This window comes from Acanthamoeba castellanii (assembly GCF_000313135.1).
Source record: "Acanthamoeba castellanii str. Neff unplaced genomic scaffold scf7180000084776, whole genome shotgun sequence".
Classification (NCBI taxonomy): domain Eukaryota; phylum Discosea; order Longamoebia; family Acanthamoebidae; genus Acanthamoeba; species Acanthamoeba castellanii.
This window is the reverse complement of record NW_004457586.1, coordinates 948,064-963,651: the sequence shown is the minus strand read 5'-3', so window position 1 is coordinate 963,651 and position 15,588 is coordinate 948,064. Positions and strand designations below refer to the sequence as shown.

General features: G+C 56.8%; 4 protein-coding genes across 4 annotated transcripts; 3 read left to right on the top strand and 1 right to left on the bottom strand.

Annotated features, from left to right (window-relative positions):
- Positions 1-29: 29 nt before the first annotated feature.
- On the bottom strand, positions 30-2,011 carry ACA1_285220 (protein prenyltransferase alpha subunit repeat-containing protein; the record flags this gene model as incomplete). The annotated part of the gene is made up of 9 exons (XM_004344876.1): positions 30-45; positions 153-207; positions 307-429; positions 516-635; positions 751-820; positions 884-955; positions 1,089-1,658; positions 1,774-1,884; positions 2,003-2,011. 9 exons carry the CDS (start codon positions 2,009-2,011, stop codon positions 30-32), a joined length of 1,146 nt encoding a protein of 381 aa, XP_004344926.1.
- An 88-nt stretch (positions 2,012-2,099) lies between these two features.
- ACA1_285210 (protein kinase domain containing protein) lies at positions 2,100-5,260 on the top strand (the record flags this gene model as incomplete). Its single annotated transcript, XM_004344875.1, has 14 exons — positions 2,100-2,161; positions 2,256-2,326; positions 2,470-2,591; positions 2,736-2,825; positions 2,959-3,067; positions 3,200-3,339; positions 3,424-3,656; positions 3,750-3,886; positions 3,990-4,186; positions 4,292-4,421; positions 4,497-4,588; positions 4,715-4,910; positions 4,987-5,063; positions 5,186-5,260. The coding sequence occupies 14 exons, from the start codon at positions 2,100-2,102 to the stop codon at positions 5,258-5,260; spliced, it is 1,731 nt and encodes a 576-aa protein (XP_004344925.1).
- Positions 5,261-5,928: 668 nt separating this feature from the next.
- Positions 5,929-10,086, top strand: ACA1_285200 (transporter, monovalent cation:proton antiporter2 (CPA2) family protein; the record flags this gene model as incomplete). The annotated part of the gene is made up of 14 exons (XM_004344874.1): positions 5,929-6,061; positions 6,176-6,292; positions 6,379-6,551; positions 6,628-6,785; positions 6,855-6,995; positions 7,088-7,172; positions 7,268-7,363; positions 7,449-7,627; positions 7,781-7,909; positions 7,988-8,068; positions 8,153-8,330; positions 8,416-8,653; positions 8,769-9,364; positions 9,448-10,086. 14 exons carry the CDS (start codon positions 5,929-5,931, stop codon positions 10,084-10,086), a joined length of 2,943 nt encoding a protein of 980 aa, XP_004344924.1.
- A 370-nt stretch (positions 10,087-10,456) lies between these two features.
- Positions 10,457-14,452, top strand: ACA1_285190 (transporter, monovalent cation:proton antiporter2 (CPA2) family protein; the record flags this gene model as incomplete). Its single annotated transcript, XM_004344873.1, has 15 exons — positions 10,457-10,577; positions 10,630-10,746; positions 10,845-11,017; positions 11,081-11,238; positions 11,310-11,450; positions 11,521-11,605; positions 11,677-11,772; positions 11,840-12,018; positions 12,092-12,220; positions 12,275-12,355; positions 12,428-12,605; positions 12,678-12,809; positions 12,882-12,990; positions 13,055-13,623; positions 13,721-14,452. The coding sequence occupies 15 exons, from the start codon at positions 10,457-10,459 to the stop codon at positions 14,450-14,452; spliced, it is 3,000 nt and encodes a 999-aa protein (XP_004344923.1).
- Positions 14,453-15,588: the final 1,136 nt, after the last annotated feature.

Sequence of the window (15,588 nt, the reverse complement as noted above, 5' to 3'; positions counted from 1 at the left end):
GTTCGAGCTCGCGCTGGATCATCTCCTCCTTACGCTCGCTGGGCACTGTTTAGAGAATTGGGAAGCGAGTGGGAAAGTGAGCGCTCGTGGTTCTACGACGGCAGACACTGCGAGGCCCCCACTCACCCTTGGTCATCAGCCAGCGGTGGTACTGCCACGGGCTCTCGCCATCGTGCATCACCAGCGACTGCTCAAGCAATCGGAACTCTACAGAGCACATTACGTACATAACGTAAATATTAGTAGTGTTTTGACCACCTCAACGTCGTGGGTGAAAGCATATAACATGAGGGAGGCGCCGCGTACCTTCATCGACCGACTGCCAGTACTCCTCGTCCTTGTGGTTGGCGAGCATGTCGTCCCACAGCTGGCCCAGCACCTTGCTGCGCAAATGCCAGGCGCTGTAGTTCGAGAAACTGTTCTTCCCTCCTGCGGGAGGCCGCGAACAGAATAACATGGCAACGGTGAGGCCAAGGATAGAGATGCGTGCGCGCGCGCGTGCGTGTTGTGTGTACCGGCGCTAGCGAAGAAAAACTGGCCGCCTTCGCCAATCTTTTGCTCGGTGAACGCGAGTTCCTGCTGCAGCGTGACGCCGGCCTTTTCCGTGATGAAGCTGCGGTAGTTCCAGCAGTGGACTGCAGTGTGTTCACAATCGCAACAAAAAGCAGAGTGTAAGCGTCGGAACCCCCCTCTCGCGAACACACACACACCACACACACACACACACAACACACACGACAGGGAACGCACAATTTCGGCCATCAAGCCTGAGGAAGAGCTCGCACAGACCCAGCTCCTTCTTCCAGAAGTATTGCATGTCCTACATCACCGTACACGGTTAGCCACCAGGGAGCAAGCGAAACGTGTAGCCTTGAATACGCACCTTGGTGGTCTGGGTGGCGGGCTTGTCGCCCTCAGCGGCGGGCGGCGTGGATGCGGGCACGAACGACTGGAGCTGCTGAATGCACCACACCCGATGGTTCCACGGCCAATAGGACCTGCGCGTTTCGTGTGTGTGTGTGTGTGTGTGTCTAACGTTAGTGATAATCACTAGTGTGCCAGCACAAGACGGGCGCGCAGGCAAAAACGTGCTTGGGATTCCTCTTGATGGCCGGGCTGGTGATGGCGTCGAGCTCGCGCTCGAATAGTGTGCACAGGCGCTTGACCTTGGCCTCTTCGATTTGCCTCAGCTTTTCGTCCAGAAGCGCCTTTTTCTCCTCCTCAGTCAACTCCTTCTTTTCTTCTTCTCCTTCTCCCTCCGCCTTTGGAGTTTGCTCCTCCACCGTCTCTGGCTGCTGTCCCTCTTCACTTTGTTCTTTGCTCTTCGCTTCGTTTTCGTTCTGTGCCTGCTCTCCACTTTCGGTCTTCGTTTCCTCCGTGGTGGCTTGCTCCTCCTTCGTCCCTTCGTCCTTCTTCTCTTCGACAAGTTCGCTGGCAGGCTCTTCTTCATGTGGCGGTTGCTGCTCGTGCTGCTGCTGCTGGTTGTGGTGTTGCTCGGCGGCTTCGATGGCCAGGCGGGCCTGCTCCTCGTTGGCCTCCCTGATCTTGCTGAGGAGGATGAGCCTGCGGAAGTTCCAGATGGTGTAGCAGTCCGAGTTGAAGTCCAGCAGCCGCTCCGTCAGCCGCAGTCCCTCGTCCGTGAACTCGCTATCCTTTTTCTGTGTTTGTGCATCAAGTGCGTGCGTTGTGTGCGTTGTGTGTGCGTGTGTGTGTCGATAGTGAGCGTGTGCGGCGGAGATGAGTGCGTGTGCGGTCGGGGCTGAGAGCACGTACCATTTGGGTGAGGCGAGCAAACTTCTCCTTCCACTCAAGACCGAGAGCCTTGCGCTTGGCCAGGTTTTCCTCGGTGCGCGAAGCCAAGTACTCCTCCTTCGTCATACCGTGCTGCAACGTCAACAAGATTAGAGTTAAAATTGCAACAACATAATTAATGTAGGTGGAGATGACAGCGGGTGCAGAAGCTTTGTGCAAGCATAAAGAGGTACGTGGCAGAGCTACGTACCATCGACATCGTGAGCAGAACAATGATGGACCGATTCAGTGGAATGTCTCGTTGCTGCAGGATTGCAGGATAGAAATGATTGAGGAGGTGGTGATCTATGCAGGCAAAAGAGGCTCCCAGCCAGACTAATCGTATTCAAGGAATCAAACTCAAGACGAAGTACCTTCTGGTGCTATTTTGCAGGATTAAAATATGTCAACTTAAAAAAACAATTTCTTTGCTGCATTTTCTGGAGGTGTTTTTTGTGCAACAGCGGCACCTGGGAACGCACCAAGTGTAACCTCATCACTTGCGAAGGCGCGTTCGCAATCGTCCAATCTTCTCGTACGTTCACCCATAGAAGTCCTATTGCGACGTGATCTCCTTCCTCAATCTTGATCTCGACTCCCGCTGCCTCAATGGAGATTGCCCCCCCCCAACAATAATTACGCTCTCGTATTTACTCCTTCGAGGCGACGACACAACAGACCACAGCATGTACGGCGAGCCACCAAGCGAGGAACGCATCACAGAGATGCAAGAGAATTGGCTGATTCCCGCCGGCAAGCTGACCGTACAGAGCGAGCTTGGTAGGGGCGCCTTTGGTGTCGTACGTCATATCGCCCTTTCTCTTCACAATCCTTCATCTTTTCCCTCTTTCATCTTTCGAGTAGCGACCCAGGTTTCAGGCTTTCTTTTTATGGGTTGTGCCTGACTGCCTTTCCTGCGTGTTGGTGGCTGTGGTTGCCCCCAGGTGTACAAGGGCAAATACCTGACGACCACCGTGGCCGTCAAGAAGCTGCACCAACACAATGACGACATCGCCAAGGACTTCCTGCACGAGGTACCTATCAGAGAGACTTGCGAGCGTCCCCCTTTATTGGGCCCAGCTTTTCCTCGACTCTGTTTAAACAGTGCGGTGAAGGCAGTGACTGACCGCACATCACACCATACTCTTTGCCTCTCGCGCTGTGCAGGTGCAAATCATGAAGAACTTGAGGCATCCCAACATCGTGCTGTGGATGGGCGTGCAGCACGACACTGAGAAGGGCGAACTCTCCATCGTCACCGAATTCGTTCCGAATGGTAACCGAAACTGTTACGCTTATGTGTCGGTGTGTGTTGTGTGTGTGTCTTATGTTGCGTGCGTGCGCGGTGGAGCGTGTGCGGTAGTTTCAGGCTTGGCACGATCTCTGACATTGCGTTCACCGTGACCAGGTACCCTGTCGACGTTCCTGAAGAACAAGAAGAGCTCGTGGTCGACGCGCGTGAACATGGCGCTCGAGATCGCCAACGCCCTGGGCTATCTCCACGACCGACGTATTCTGCATCGCGACCTCAAGAGCGAGAACGTCCTCGTACCTGTCCCCCTTCTCATCACCGTCGTCGTTGTCGTTTTCCTTCGCTCAGTTCCTCGAGCTCACACACATCCGCCGGCACAGCTGGGCGCGAGTTTGGAATGTAAGGTGGCAGATTTCGGCCTGGCCGTCCTGCACAAGGGAGGCGCCAGGCTTTCGGCCGTCGGCGACCCGTGGTGGCGGTACTTCAACTTCGCTTCGCGCGCGACTGACTTCCGCCTTTCCTTCTCCGGCTTGCCCATTGACCTCCTTTTTCCTGCTTCTAGAGCGCCCGAGGTGGATAACTACGAGTACGACGAGAGGGCTGATATTTTCAGGTGCGGAACCAACAATTACGATTGCGATTACGATTATCTTTGACTTATTAAGTTGACTATTTATCTGCATTTTATGCTTGATCGTCCAAACAGCTACGGCATAGTGCTGGGAGAGATCATCACCCGATTCGACGGAGAGCACATTCGATTGGGCATGGTCTATCAAAAGTCCAAGAAGCTCGAATTCGGCGTCGACTCGTCCAAGCTCTCCGAGATGGTCACCGAAACAGGTACGCACTCAACTCGGGCCGCACGACACGACACGACCAACGACACGACACGCACCCGCTCGCATCACTCGTGCAATCAACGTGGTCTAATGTACTACAACAGCTCCCGATTGTCCGCCGGCGTTGATGGATCTCGCCATCGCCTGCTGTCGAGAGGACCCGTCTGCTCGCCCGTCGCTCGCCCAGGTCGTGGAGCGCCTGGACAAGCTCAACAAGGAACTGAAGCGATTAACCAAGGAGCTCGACAGCCAGACCATCAGCAAAGAGGGGCGCGACCTCTTCCTCTCGCTATGCACAGGCGTAAGCACACACTCCCCACCTCCTGTTCGTGCCGGCGCTGCGACCGGCGGTCAGTTTAAGGTGGCTGACGTTGGTGTTGACAACTGGTCCCTGGTGACTGCGCAGTCCTTCACGGAAGTGGACAAGTGTACGGTGAAGACGCAAGACATTCTTGACGCGGTGGCGAAGCAGATCAAGGACGAGACGGAGCGAGTGCTCAACGACGACGAGCTCGCCAACATCGCCAGCATGATTCGTACGCACGCTCGCTCCGCGCCGAGTTGAGGCCTTTTACCATAGTAGTCTATCTAAAACTCACGTGAATGCGCAGCCAACGGCGGCGGAGAATGTGTGACACTATCGCAGTTTACCAGCTTCTGGGCGTGGTACTCGGCCATCTACAAGCTCATCGCAGACCCTCGGGTGCGCTTGCTCTTGTTGCTGGCCCTTGTTTGGTGTTGTTGTGGAAGCCGAAGATGTCGTAGATGCCGATAGGAGAGCTGTTGGCTGATTGCTCTTGTCGCGTGTGTTGGGTTTGTGTGTGTGCAGTTGCATGGCCTGTGGCGGGTCGGCTTCATTCACGGCTTCGCGTCGCGACAGCAGGTGGAGGAGCTGCTGGAGACTCTAAACGAGCCGCATACGGTCATCTTCCGTTTCAGCTCCACCCAGGTCGACTCGCTCGTCATCTCCTACCTCGCGCGCCAGGACGAAAAGACCAGGCACGACCTCATCAAAGTGTCCGAGGGTACTCTAACCACGCACCTTTGCTCGATACGTGACGCACTTGGTCGCCTCACACATGCATTGCTATACATACGTAGGAGGATTCTCGACCAAGAACGAACACATCAGGTCGAGCTTGAAGAAGGTTCTCCGAGACACGGAGGAGGAGTACAAGGTACGCCTAGCCTTCTGGCTTCTTCTTTCCGAAGAAAAGAGCTGAAGGATGACACGGCTAATGCTGCGAATGGCTACGGCAGGACTTGGAGTTCATCTATCCGCACATTCCCCTTCGCCAAGGCGGTGTTCTACACGCAGCTCAATGCCGAACCGACCGATGACATGAGCGAGATCGGCTACAACGTGCGAACGTGAGCCGCAAATTAGGCCGTGATAAAATGATCAGGCTACAGCTGTCCCACTCCTGTTCTTCTGTACTTGTCTATTATAAGACCACTCGATACAAGTTGTTGTGGTGCTTCTCCTTCACCAATCTGGCCGATGGTGGGGTTCGATCGCCCGCTTGTTGATCGAGGCCAAAACCCCGCAGGAAATGGGAGGAGAAGTCTCAAGCTCGTGCCAACGTGTCCAGAGCGACCCCTTGATTGGTCTGGCTTATATGGGTTGGAGGCTTTATCTGGGATTGTGCTCGACCATGGACCAATCAACGTTTCAGGAACGTTCTGTTTCGCTTCTCTTCCGGTCCTTCGTCACTCGCCCGTCCGGCTTGGGAGGCTTGGGACATACTCCTACATTACCTCCTTCACACCCACACGGCGCGTGCCCTCTCAGTCGCCACTCCGTCGTGCACCGCACACTCACCTCCACCACTCGCCCGCAGCCCGCACCCATTTTAAGATCCTCACCGCCGCAGAAGTCGCTACAAGGGGAAGACTTCTCGTCGGGCAGAAGCTATTGCGCTTGAAGGGCTTCTGTACCGTTGCAAAAGAAGAAAGAGACCTCAGACGACGCAAGACGAGGCTATTTGAGCCTCCTACTTCGTAACAACTGGTCGGAGCCGCGGGACCCCGACAAACAACAAGATGGCAGGACCGTCGAGTATCTACGAGGGGGCCAACCCGCTCTTGACTTCGCCGCTGGACCTATTCATTATCCAGCTCATCATCGTGGTCATCGTGGCCAAGGTGCTTAGCTACTTCTTCAAGTTCATCAAACGTACGTGACGCTTTCTTCATTGTCACCAAAAACAATATATTAAAACTCCAACATTGGTTTTATGATGGCGAAGATGTTCTAATATGAGTATTTTAATATGTGACGTCACTACAGAACCGAGCGTGATCGCCGAGGTCATTACGGGCATCTTGCTGGGTCCCTCCGTGATGGGCTTCGTGCCCGGCTTCACCGTCAACATCTTTCCGACCACTTCCATCACCATCTTCAATGGTGTGAGCCCAAGTCAGTCTATTGCTTTTAGAAAGAAAAAAGATGTCAACAATGTCAAACTGACCGTTGGCTTCATACTGTCATAGTGATCGCCAACGTGGGCCTCATCTTGTTCATGTTCCTGGTCGGGCTCGAGGTGGACCCGGCCCTCATGCGCCGTAACCTCAAGGGCTCGGCCGTCATCAGTATCACCGCCATGGTGTTGCCCTTCGTCCTCGGCATCGGCGCGTCAGCCTACATCTGGAACGAGATGCCCATGGTATACCCCCCCCCTCTCTCCTCCTATTGTCATCGAAGCTCATCGTGCTCATCACCGTCTCCTACTACTACTGCAGACCAAGACGGCCACGTTCGCATCGTTCCTGCTGTTCGTGGGCGTGGCGGTGTCTATCACGGCCTTCCCGGTGCTGGCCCGCATTCTCACCGATCAGGGCCTCACCCAGTCCAAGGTGGGCATCATCGCCCTCTCGTCGGCCGCCGTGGATGACGTCACGTACCGTCCCCCCCCCCGACGTGTCACTCTCCGATTGGCCAACCAGTTAACCCGGAAATGAGCGCACAGGGCGTGGATCATGTTGGCCGTGGTGGTGTCGATTGCTCGGTCATCCGGCTCGCTCACCGCAGTGTACACGCTGCTGGTCTTCGCCGGCTACGTGGTCCTCATGGTGGTGGTCCTGCGGCCCATCCTCAGCTGGCTCTCCAAGTACGTCGGCAGGCCACCACCTTGCAATTGGTCCAGTGGGTCGCCTGGCGCTATTATGTCGACACTTTGTATGATTGCAAACCCACACACAGGAGAGTACATGCGCGCGAGTCGATGAAGCACGAATTCGTGATCCTCATCCTGGTCCTCCTCTTCATATCCGCCTGGACCACCGACGTGCGTGCGCTCGTCTTCGCTTTGAAATCAAGTTTGACTGCGCCAGAATAGGCGAGGCCCTGATGAAGTCAGTCTTCGTTCTCTCCCACGAACAGGTGATCGGCGTGCATTCCATGTTCGGCGGCTTCTTCCTGGGCGTCATCACCCCGCGCGGCAACGGCTTCGCCATGCGCATGACCGAACGAATTGAGGTGCGCGCGTCGCCCGAATGCCCGGAGCAGCGAGCCCTCAGCTTTCTCTGACAGGCCCGAATTCGATCTTTACGACATTAATCAGGACTTGATCATGATCATCCTGGTGCCGCTTTACTTCACGTACTCGGGCCTCAGGACCGACCTGTCGACCCTCAACACGTGGCAGGCCGGCGTGACGGTGGTGCTGATCATCGCCGTCTCCATGTTGGGCAAGATTGGCGGCGCCACCATCGCCTCCCGTCTCCTTCGCAACAGCTGGAGGTACTCCCCACCAACCTTCATATATTCATATCTTGTGATGTTTCGTTGTATATGTAAATGTTTGGTTATACATATATATATGCTTGTTTGTTTGTTTGTTGGTTTGTTGTTCAGAATTATTAATGTTTGATGCTTCTTTTTCCACGACCACAGGGAATCGTTGACGATTGGCTTCTTGCTCAACACGAAGGGTCTGGTGGAGCTGGTCGTGCTCAACGTGGGCCTCGACATCGGCGTCCTCACCAAGGAGATCTTCGCCGCCTTCGTCGTCATGGCTATCTGGTGCCTGCCCCCTTCCGCCCTCGAGTTGTTTTTTTTCAACTCCCGGCCCCAATCGCTGACCAACCTCTGCCGGCACAGGAACACCATCCTCACCACGCCCATCGTGTGGCTGTTGTGGACGCGAACAGAGAAGAAGCGCAACCCCATGATGCGCAAGAGGTTCGTCATTGCGTGAGTCTCGAGCGAGGCGAGCTGAATCGCGGGATTCACAACTCACTCGTTTGTTGCTGTTATTTCGCATAGTTCGGACTATTCGGTGCTGGTGTGCATCCCGGAGGCGAGGATCGGTGTGTCGATGGTGACGATCGCCGGCGCCCTGGCCAAGGCCCACGCCAAGGGCATCGACTCCAAGCGCAAGCCCCGCATCGAGGCCGTCCACCTTACCGAGATCTCCGAGCGACCCTCCACCTACTTCTTCGCTGTACGCCACTTTCCTGTGTTGCGTGTCGCCTGGGTCGCCAGGGTCGCGTGTGTCGTGCTGACTTGTTTCGATTGATGCTGTACAGTTGCGGTTGGACAAGTCCGATGCGGTGGAGTTCGCACGACAGCGGGCCTCGGTGCTCGATGTCACCTTCAAGGTGACCGCTCGCGCCTCGGCCGATATCGCTGACGACCTCACCAAGATCGCCAACTCTCGCGTGCAAGACCTGGTCATCCTGGGCTGGAACCGACAGAAATCGGACCGAATCAACGAGGGCGGCCGGCGGGTCAACCACCTCATGCAGCACATCCGCGCCCCCGTCGGTACGCTCGCCCTTCGTTTTACTTCTTCTTCGTCGTTCTTCGTTCTTTTTCGCTTGTCGTGTTCGCTCTTGTTTTTGTGAAGAATGCTAACAATGCAGGCGCTACATTGCAACAGGTATTTTTGTCGATAAGGGTAGATTGAGGGACCGCACGAACGTGGAGCGGGTGCTGTTCGTCTATTCGTTCCACTCGTTCGAGCGGGAGGCGGTCAAGGTGGCGCTCGAGATGGCCCGCGACCCCGACGTGCACCTCACCATCGTCGTGCCCCGCAAGGAGTGGCTCATGCGCGATCGCCACCATCAGTCGGCCCAGCATGACATGAGCTCCTCGACCGATGCCCTCACCCCGCGCGACACCAACCACGCCTCGTCGTCCACCTCCGCCGCTACACCGGCCGCCGCGGCCAAGAAGAAGGGCGCGGCGTGGCATCAGTACTTCGACATCCTGTTCCTGTTCGGGCTGCTGGCGCGGCTGGTGCGCCGCTGCATCCACGGCCCGCGGAAGCCGACGAGTCAGCGCAGGCGCCCGGGCGCGTCGTCGCCGACGACTTCTGCGAGGAAGGAGAACGAGGTGGAGATGGAGGAGAGGGCCGCAGCCGCCGCCGTTGCCGCCGCCAGGGAGCGCAGGACCACAGGCGAGCGCCACGACAGCGATGACAGCAGCAGCAGCGAAGGAGAAGACCTCGCCGAGTCACCGCGCGTCAGCCTCTCGGTAACACACCACCGCACGCAGCAGGCAACACGACGCACGCACCTCATCGCACCGCACACACACTAATCTTACACGTTGGGTAGGATCGCCCGGATTCGATCGCGCTTGAAGCGGCGGGAGCGGCGTCTGGCAAGTACGCCCTGGGTTCGCTGCTGCCGTCGGCCTTCTCGGCGGAGCAGAAGCGGGCCGAGGAGCAGCTCATGGAGACCTTCGACGGCGTGCAGACCCTCGTGCGCGCCCGACCCAACATGTCGCTCATTGTGAGCGAGAGCGACGACGTGCTCGCCGAGGCGCTCGACCAGGAGGCCAAGCACGTGTACCAGATGATCGTGATCGGCAACGAGCGCAAGTGGTCGCGCACGCACCAGCACGTGCACCACCTCAACCTCCACCGCCACCACCTCCCCCACATCAGCTTCGGGCGCCACGACGACATCGACGACGATGCAGAGAACGACGACGCGGCCGACGGCGACGACGGCTCGGTCCAGTTCAGCGATCTCGTGGGTTCGTCGACGACGTCGCTGCTCGTGGTCCATCCGCCGCTCGAGTCGCCGGCCTACATAGATACGCGCCTCTCGGTGGGCGGATGCTTCGAATGCCTGACCAGACGCCGACACCACTCCGACGACGACGATGATGAAGGAGAAGAGGACGAAGACGTCGAGGCCAAGCACGACAAGGGCGAGGACAGCAGCAGCAGCAGCAGCGACGAGGTCTGAACGGCAGACAGCAAGAATGCAGGAGGACGAGAGAAGAGGGAGAAGAGGAGAATAAGGGCTGGCCGGGGCTGAGGGGTGGGCAGGCAGCACGAAAATTTGGCTGGCCACCATGCTCCTTGCATGAGGGTGCACACCACACAACAGTTTTGATTTTAACTTGCATTACAACTAAAAAAGGTAATATGTCCTTTACGTGAATGTAACGCCAAGATCAAAGGAGTTGCAGCTTCCTCCACCACGCGCGACTGATGCGTGATCAACTGGTCTGCAAAAGGTCCTCTTCTTCTATAGGCGCCATTCTCACAGAAAACGCAACTGAGGAAGAGAAAGAACGAGAGAGGAGAAACGCAAGGCAAGGCGGCGGCAGGTCATGGGAGTCTATGAGGGGGATAACCCCCTCGAGAAGTCGCCCTTGGCTCTGTTCATCATTCAAATGCTCATAGTGGTCATCGTGTCCAAGGCCCTCAGCTACTTCTTCAAATTTATCAAACGTACTTCCCCCCTTCAGCTCATGTGCAGTACACTTACAGCCATACACTACAGAGCCTAGCGTGATTGCCGAGGTGCTCACGGGCATCCTGCTGGGGCCTTCTGTGATGGGCTTTGTGCCCGGCTTCACCGAGACCATCTTCCCTACCTCCTCCATTCCCACCTTCAAAGGTGTGTATTTTTTATTGAATTTTATTTTATTTTACTTCGTCCCTCTTGCTGTTTGCTGAGTTCGCACCCTCACTTCATACGCTTGTAATGTGCATTAGTCATTGCCTATTTGGGCCTTATTCTGTTCATGTTCTTGATCGGGCTGGAGCTGGACCTTAGCATCATGCAGAGCAATATCAAGGGGTCCACCCTCATCTGCATCACCGCCATGGTGGTGCCCTTCGGCCTGGGCGTCGGCGCCGCCGGCTACCTCTACCACGAGCTACCCATGGTAACCTGCTCCTCTTCACCCAGCAGCTTCAGGTTGGGTGCTGCTGACTGTGATCGCCGGCAGGCCAAGTCGGCGACATTCGTCACATTCATGCTGTTCGTGGGCGTGGCGGTGTCGATCACGGCCTTCCCGGTGCTGGCCCGCATCCTTACCAACCAGGACCTAACCCGCTCGAAGGTGGGCGTCGTCGCCCTTTCGTCTGCAGCCATTGATGACGTGGCGTACGAAACACCACCTCCTTTCTTTCTTGTCATCTGTTCCTGTGGAGCTCATCATGAGACCTGCGGTGCAGCGCCTGGCTGCTGCTTGCCGTTGTGGTGTCCATCGCGGGTTCTTCGGGGCTGCTCATCGCCCTGTACACCTTGCTCGTGTTTGTCGGCTACGTGCTCGTCATGTTGATCATCGTGCGCCCCATCCTCACCTGGCTGTCCAAGTACGTGCCCGTTTCGCACCTGGCTGTAAGATAATGTTAATAATGGGGGCTGGCTGGCGCTTGGGGACAGGACTGTCAATTCGCACAACACGATGAAGCACGAGTTCGTGATCCTCATTCTTGCTCTACTCTTCATCTCGGCTTGGGTTACCGACGTACGTTGGTTCAGTGTCGGTGGCTACAACTGGAAACATTGCAACATTTACACCAAGCTCGCCATTTCCAGATGATAGGGGTGCACTCCATGTTCGGCGGATTCCTATTGGGCGTCATCACTCCACGCAACCACCTAGTGGCCCTGCGAATCACCGAAAGAGTTGAGGTTCGTGCTCAACCACCCGATCATGTAATTTTCCAATGACTTTCAACCTCAATCAACCTTGGTGCAGGAGTTGATAATGATCATCTTGCTGCCGCTCTACTTCACGTATCTGGGCCTGAAGACCGACCTGAGCACCATCAACTCACACCAGGCTGGCGTGTCGGTCGTGCTTATCATTCTGGCCTCCATGATAGGAAAGATCGGGGGCGCCGCAGCAGCCGCACGCCTGCTGCGTAACTCGTGGAGGTTCCTGGACAGCGGCATTTTTTTAAGGCTAGAGCTTGGTGGTGGTCTGACTTTGAGTTGTGCGTGGCACCAGGGAATCGTTGACGATTGGCTTCTTGCTCAACACGAAGGGCCTGGTGGAGCTGGTCGTGCTCAACGTGGGCCTCGACATCGGCGTCCTCACCAACCAGGTGTTCGCCATCTTCATGATCATGGCTCTCTGGTACCTCTCACCCCTTCTCGGCGAATACACCAATGTTGCTCACGCAACACGCAGGAACACATTCCTCACAACACCGGCCGTGTGGCTGCTCTGGACACGACGAGAGAAACAACACAACCCCAAGCGGGTCAAACGGTTTGCCGCTACCACTTGTGCCAGCCAATCACAAATCATGTTTTATTCTCACCCCTGGGGGTGCACCTATAGCTCTGGTTACTCGGTGCTGGTGTGCATCCAGGAGGCGAGGACAGGTGTGTCGATGGTGACCATAGCCGGCGCCCTGGCCAAGGCCCACGCCAAGGGCACTAACTCCAGACGCAAGCCCCAGGTCAAGGCCATCCACCTCAAGGAGATCTCTGAGCGACCCTCCACATATTTCTTCGCTGTACGCGACTCCTTCTCAAAAACTACACTTGCTGTACCGACCTCTCACACTTGTGTAATCAAACATATACAGCTGCGGTTGGACAAGTCTGACGTTGTCGAGTTCGCCCGGCAGCGAGCACTGATGCTGGGCGTCAATTTCAAGGTCACTGCCCGCACCTCTGCCGACCTGGCCACAGACCTTATCAAGGCCGCCAACTCGCGCGTACTACACATTCTTCATCACTTCCCCCCTCCTTCGCAGTGTACGACTAATCCTACCCTTGCCCCCTCGCAGGTGCGCGATCTGGTAGTGATAGGGTGGAACCGGCACCAACAATTTGATCGTATCAACGAGGGAGGCCGCCGTGCTCATCAACTCATGCAACATATTCAAGCGCCCATTGGTACGCCAACTGCACCTTTCTGTAATTGGCGGGGATGACGTGTTAATGTGCAACCGATTCTTAGGAATTCTGGTGGACAATGGAAGACTGCGGCACCGGACCAATGTAGAACGGGTTCTCTTCGTTTATTCGTTCCACGCCTTCGAAAAGGCGGCGGTTAAGGTGGCGCTTGAGCTGGCCCAAGACCCCAAGGTGCATCTTACCATCATCGTGCCCCGACAGGCGGCCCATCACGACCACCTGCAGCAGCGACACAATAGTCCGGACTTCACGACCATCGACGGCCTGCTTCAGATGCGCCAGCGGGCCGAGTCCGACACTGCTGCCTCTACCTCGGACGACGACAATCAGGCCCACCACAAGAACGACAAGAGTGACGGTGGCGCGAAGCCGACGAAGAAGAAGGGTCCGGCCTGGTACGAGTATTTTGACATTGTGTTCCTGATGCGGCTGCTGGTGCGAATCGTGCAAGCGGCCTGGCGGCGGCTCGTGGCTCCGGGGAGCGGCACCGCGGCAGGCCAGCGAAGGGCTGCCGCACACGCCAGCCGCAGCCCCATGACCGTCAGCCTGCCCCGCAGGCCTAGCAAGGATGACTTGGAAATGGCCGAACAGCACACACCGTACCACACGACAGTACGCCTCAGCTGTATAGTTTATCCCATTCACATTCATGCGTGTCTACAGTCTGGACAATATTTGTTAATTGCCTTTATTGATTTATTGCAAGCAGAGCCCAACGCAGGCTGATGAATCCGGTGACGGCCACGGCGTGGGCTTGGCTTCGGCTTTCTCGGCGGAGCAGAAGCGGGCCGAGGAGCAGCTCATGGAGACCTTCGACGGCGTGCAAGCCCTCGTGCACGCCAGATCCGCCAACATGTCGCTCATTGTGAGCGAGAGCGACGACGTGCTCGCCGAGGCGCTCGACCAGGAGGCCAAGCACGTGTACCAGATGATCGTGATCGGCAACGAGCGCAAGTGGTCGCGCACGCACCAGCACGTGCACCACCTCAACCTCCACCGCCACCACCTCCCCCACATCCACTTCGGCGGCCGGCGGGGGCGCGGACAGAGCGCCGACAGCAACAGCTCGGCCGAGGGAAACCTCGAGCATGGCCAGACAGACAACGCCGACTACGACGATGACGCTGATGGTGAGTTCGTCAACGGTGGTGATGAACACGACGGCTCGGTACACTTCAGCGATCTTGTGGGATCGTCAACGACGTCGCTGCTCGTCGTTCATCCGCCGCTGGAAGCACAGGAATGCGTGCGAGGTCCTGGTTGGCTGCCTAAGTGGCTGCGTGGTGGCTGCCAGGAGAGAACTGGGCGCCAAGGTGGCGAGGTGGATGACGACGAGGCGCGCGAGGCCGGCGACATGGCCGCGGACGATGAACACGACCTGGCCAGTAACAGTAAGGGCCTTGATGTGGAACAAGGCCGCAGCTGCGACACGAAGGAATAGCGGCGGAGGCGGCCCAACCACTGTAACAATCAGGGTAGATGTAAATAGCTCATGCCAGAAGAAGGCAAGAAACTGCAAACCAGTGCGTGGAGGTGGTGCAAGCAACCTCCGTAGATGGTGAAGAGCAAAAAGGATGCGGCACGGTGGATTCCCGGGTGGTCGCCCACCCCAGTACTAACACCGCCTGGCGCAGCTTAACTTCGCTGTTCGGATGGGAAGCGGTGCTTTCTGCGCAGTATGGCCGTATCCATCAACCATCAAGCTCTCTGCCCGTCGCTTCCCGGTTGTGCGACCTTAGACATGCCGTCAGGCAGGCAGTACCACCGCAGAGCTCAATGCGTCCTTCGTCACCTCTTGGCAAAACTACAACAAAGAACGTCTCCGTATCCGACGTTCGTACTTCTGCTCGCTGACGTTCGCCGCCGTGTGGTTCCAGAGAAAAACCATTTTCTTTGCTTGCTCTTTTTCCTTTGCCGTTGCTCTTTAGCGAAATTGAGGACAACGGCCAGCCCCGCGGTAGAAGCCAGGTCTATTTTTCCTAGCAGCCTTTTGGGTGCACAGTCTCGCAGTAAACAGAAAGCGCGGTAGCGCACGAGACCACCCCCAGCAGCATGGCCATTGGCCCACCGGAGCGCGCAGGAGAAAGTGAAGGAAGCGACAAGGGCAACGGCACCGTATAAAACACTCCCCTCGGCCCAGAGAATCTTCAGTTTACTACAACTCTACAACACCACCACCACCAACTACATCATCAACAATGGGAGACGAGGTTCAGGCTCTGGTCATCGACAACGGTTCGGGCATGTGCAAGGCTGGCTTTGCCGGTGATGACGCCCCCCGCGCTGTGTTCCCCTCGATCGTCGGTCGTCCCCGCCACACTGGCGTGATGGTCGGCATGGGCCAGAAGGACTCGTACGTCGGTGACGAGGCCCAGTCCAAGCGTGGTATCCTCACGCTCAAGTACCCCATCGAGCACGGCATCGTCACCAACTGGGACGACATGGAGAAGATCTGGCACCACACCTTCTACAACGAGCTCCGCGTCGCCCCCGAGGAGCACCCCGTGCTGCTCACTGAGGCCCCCCTCAACCCCAAGGCCAACCGCGAGAAGATGACCCAGATCATGTACGAGACTC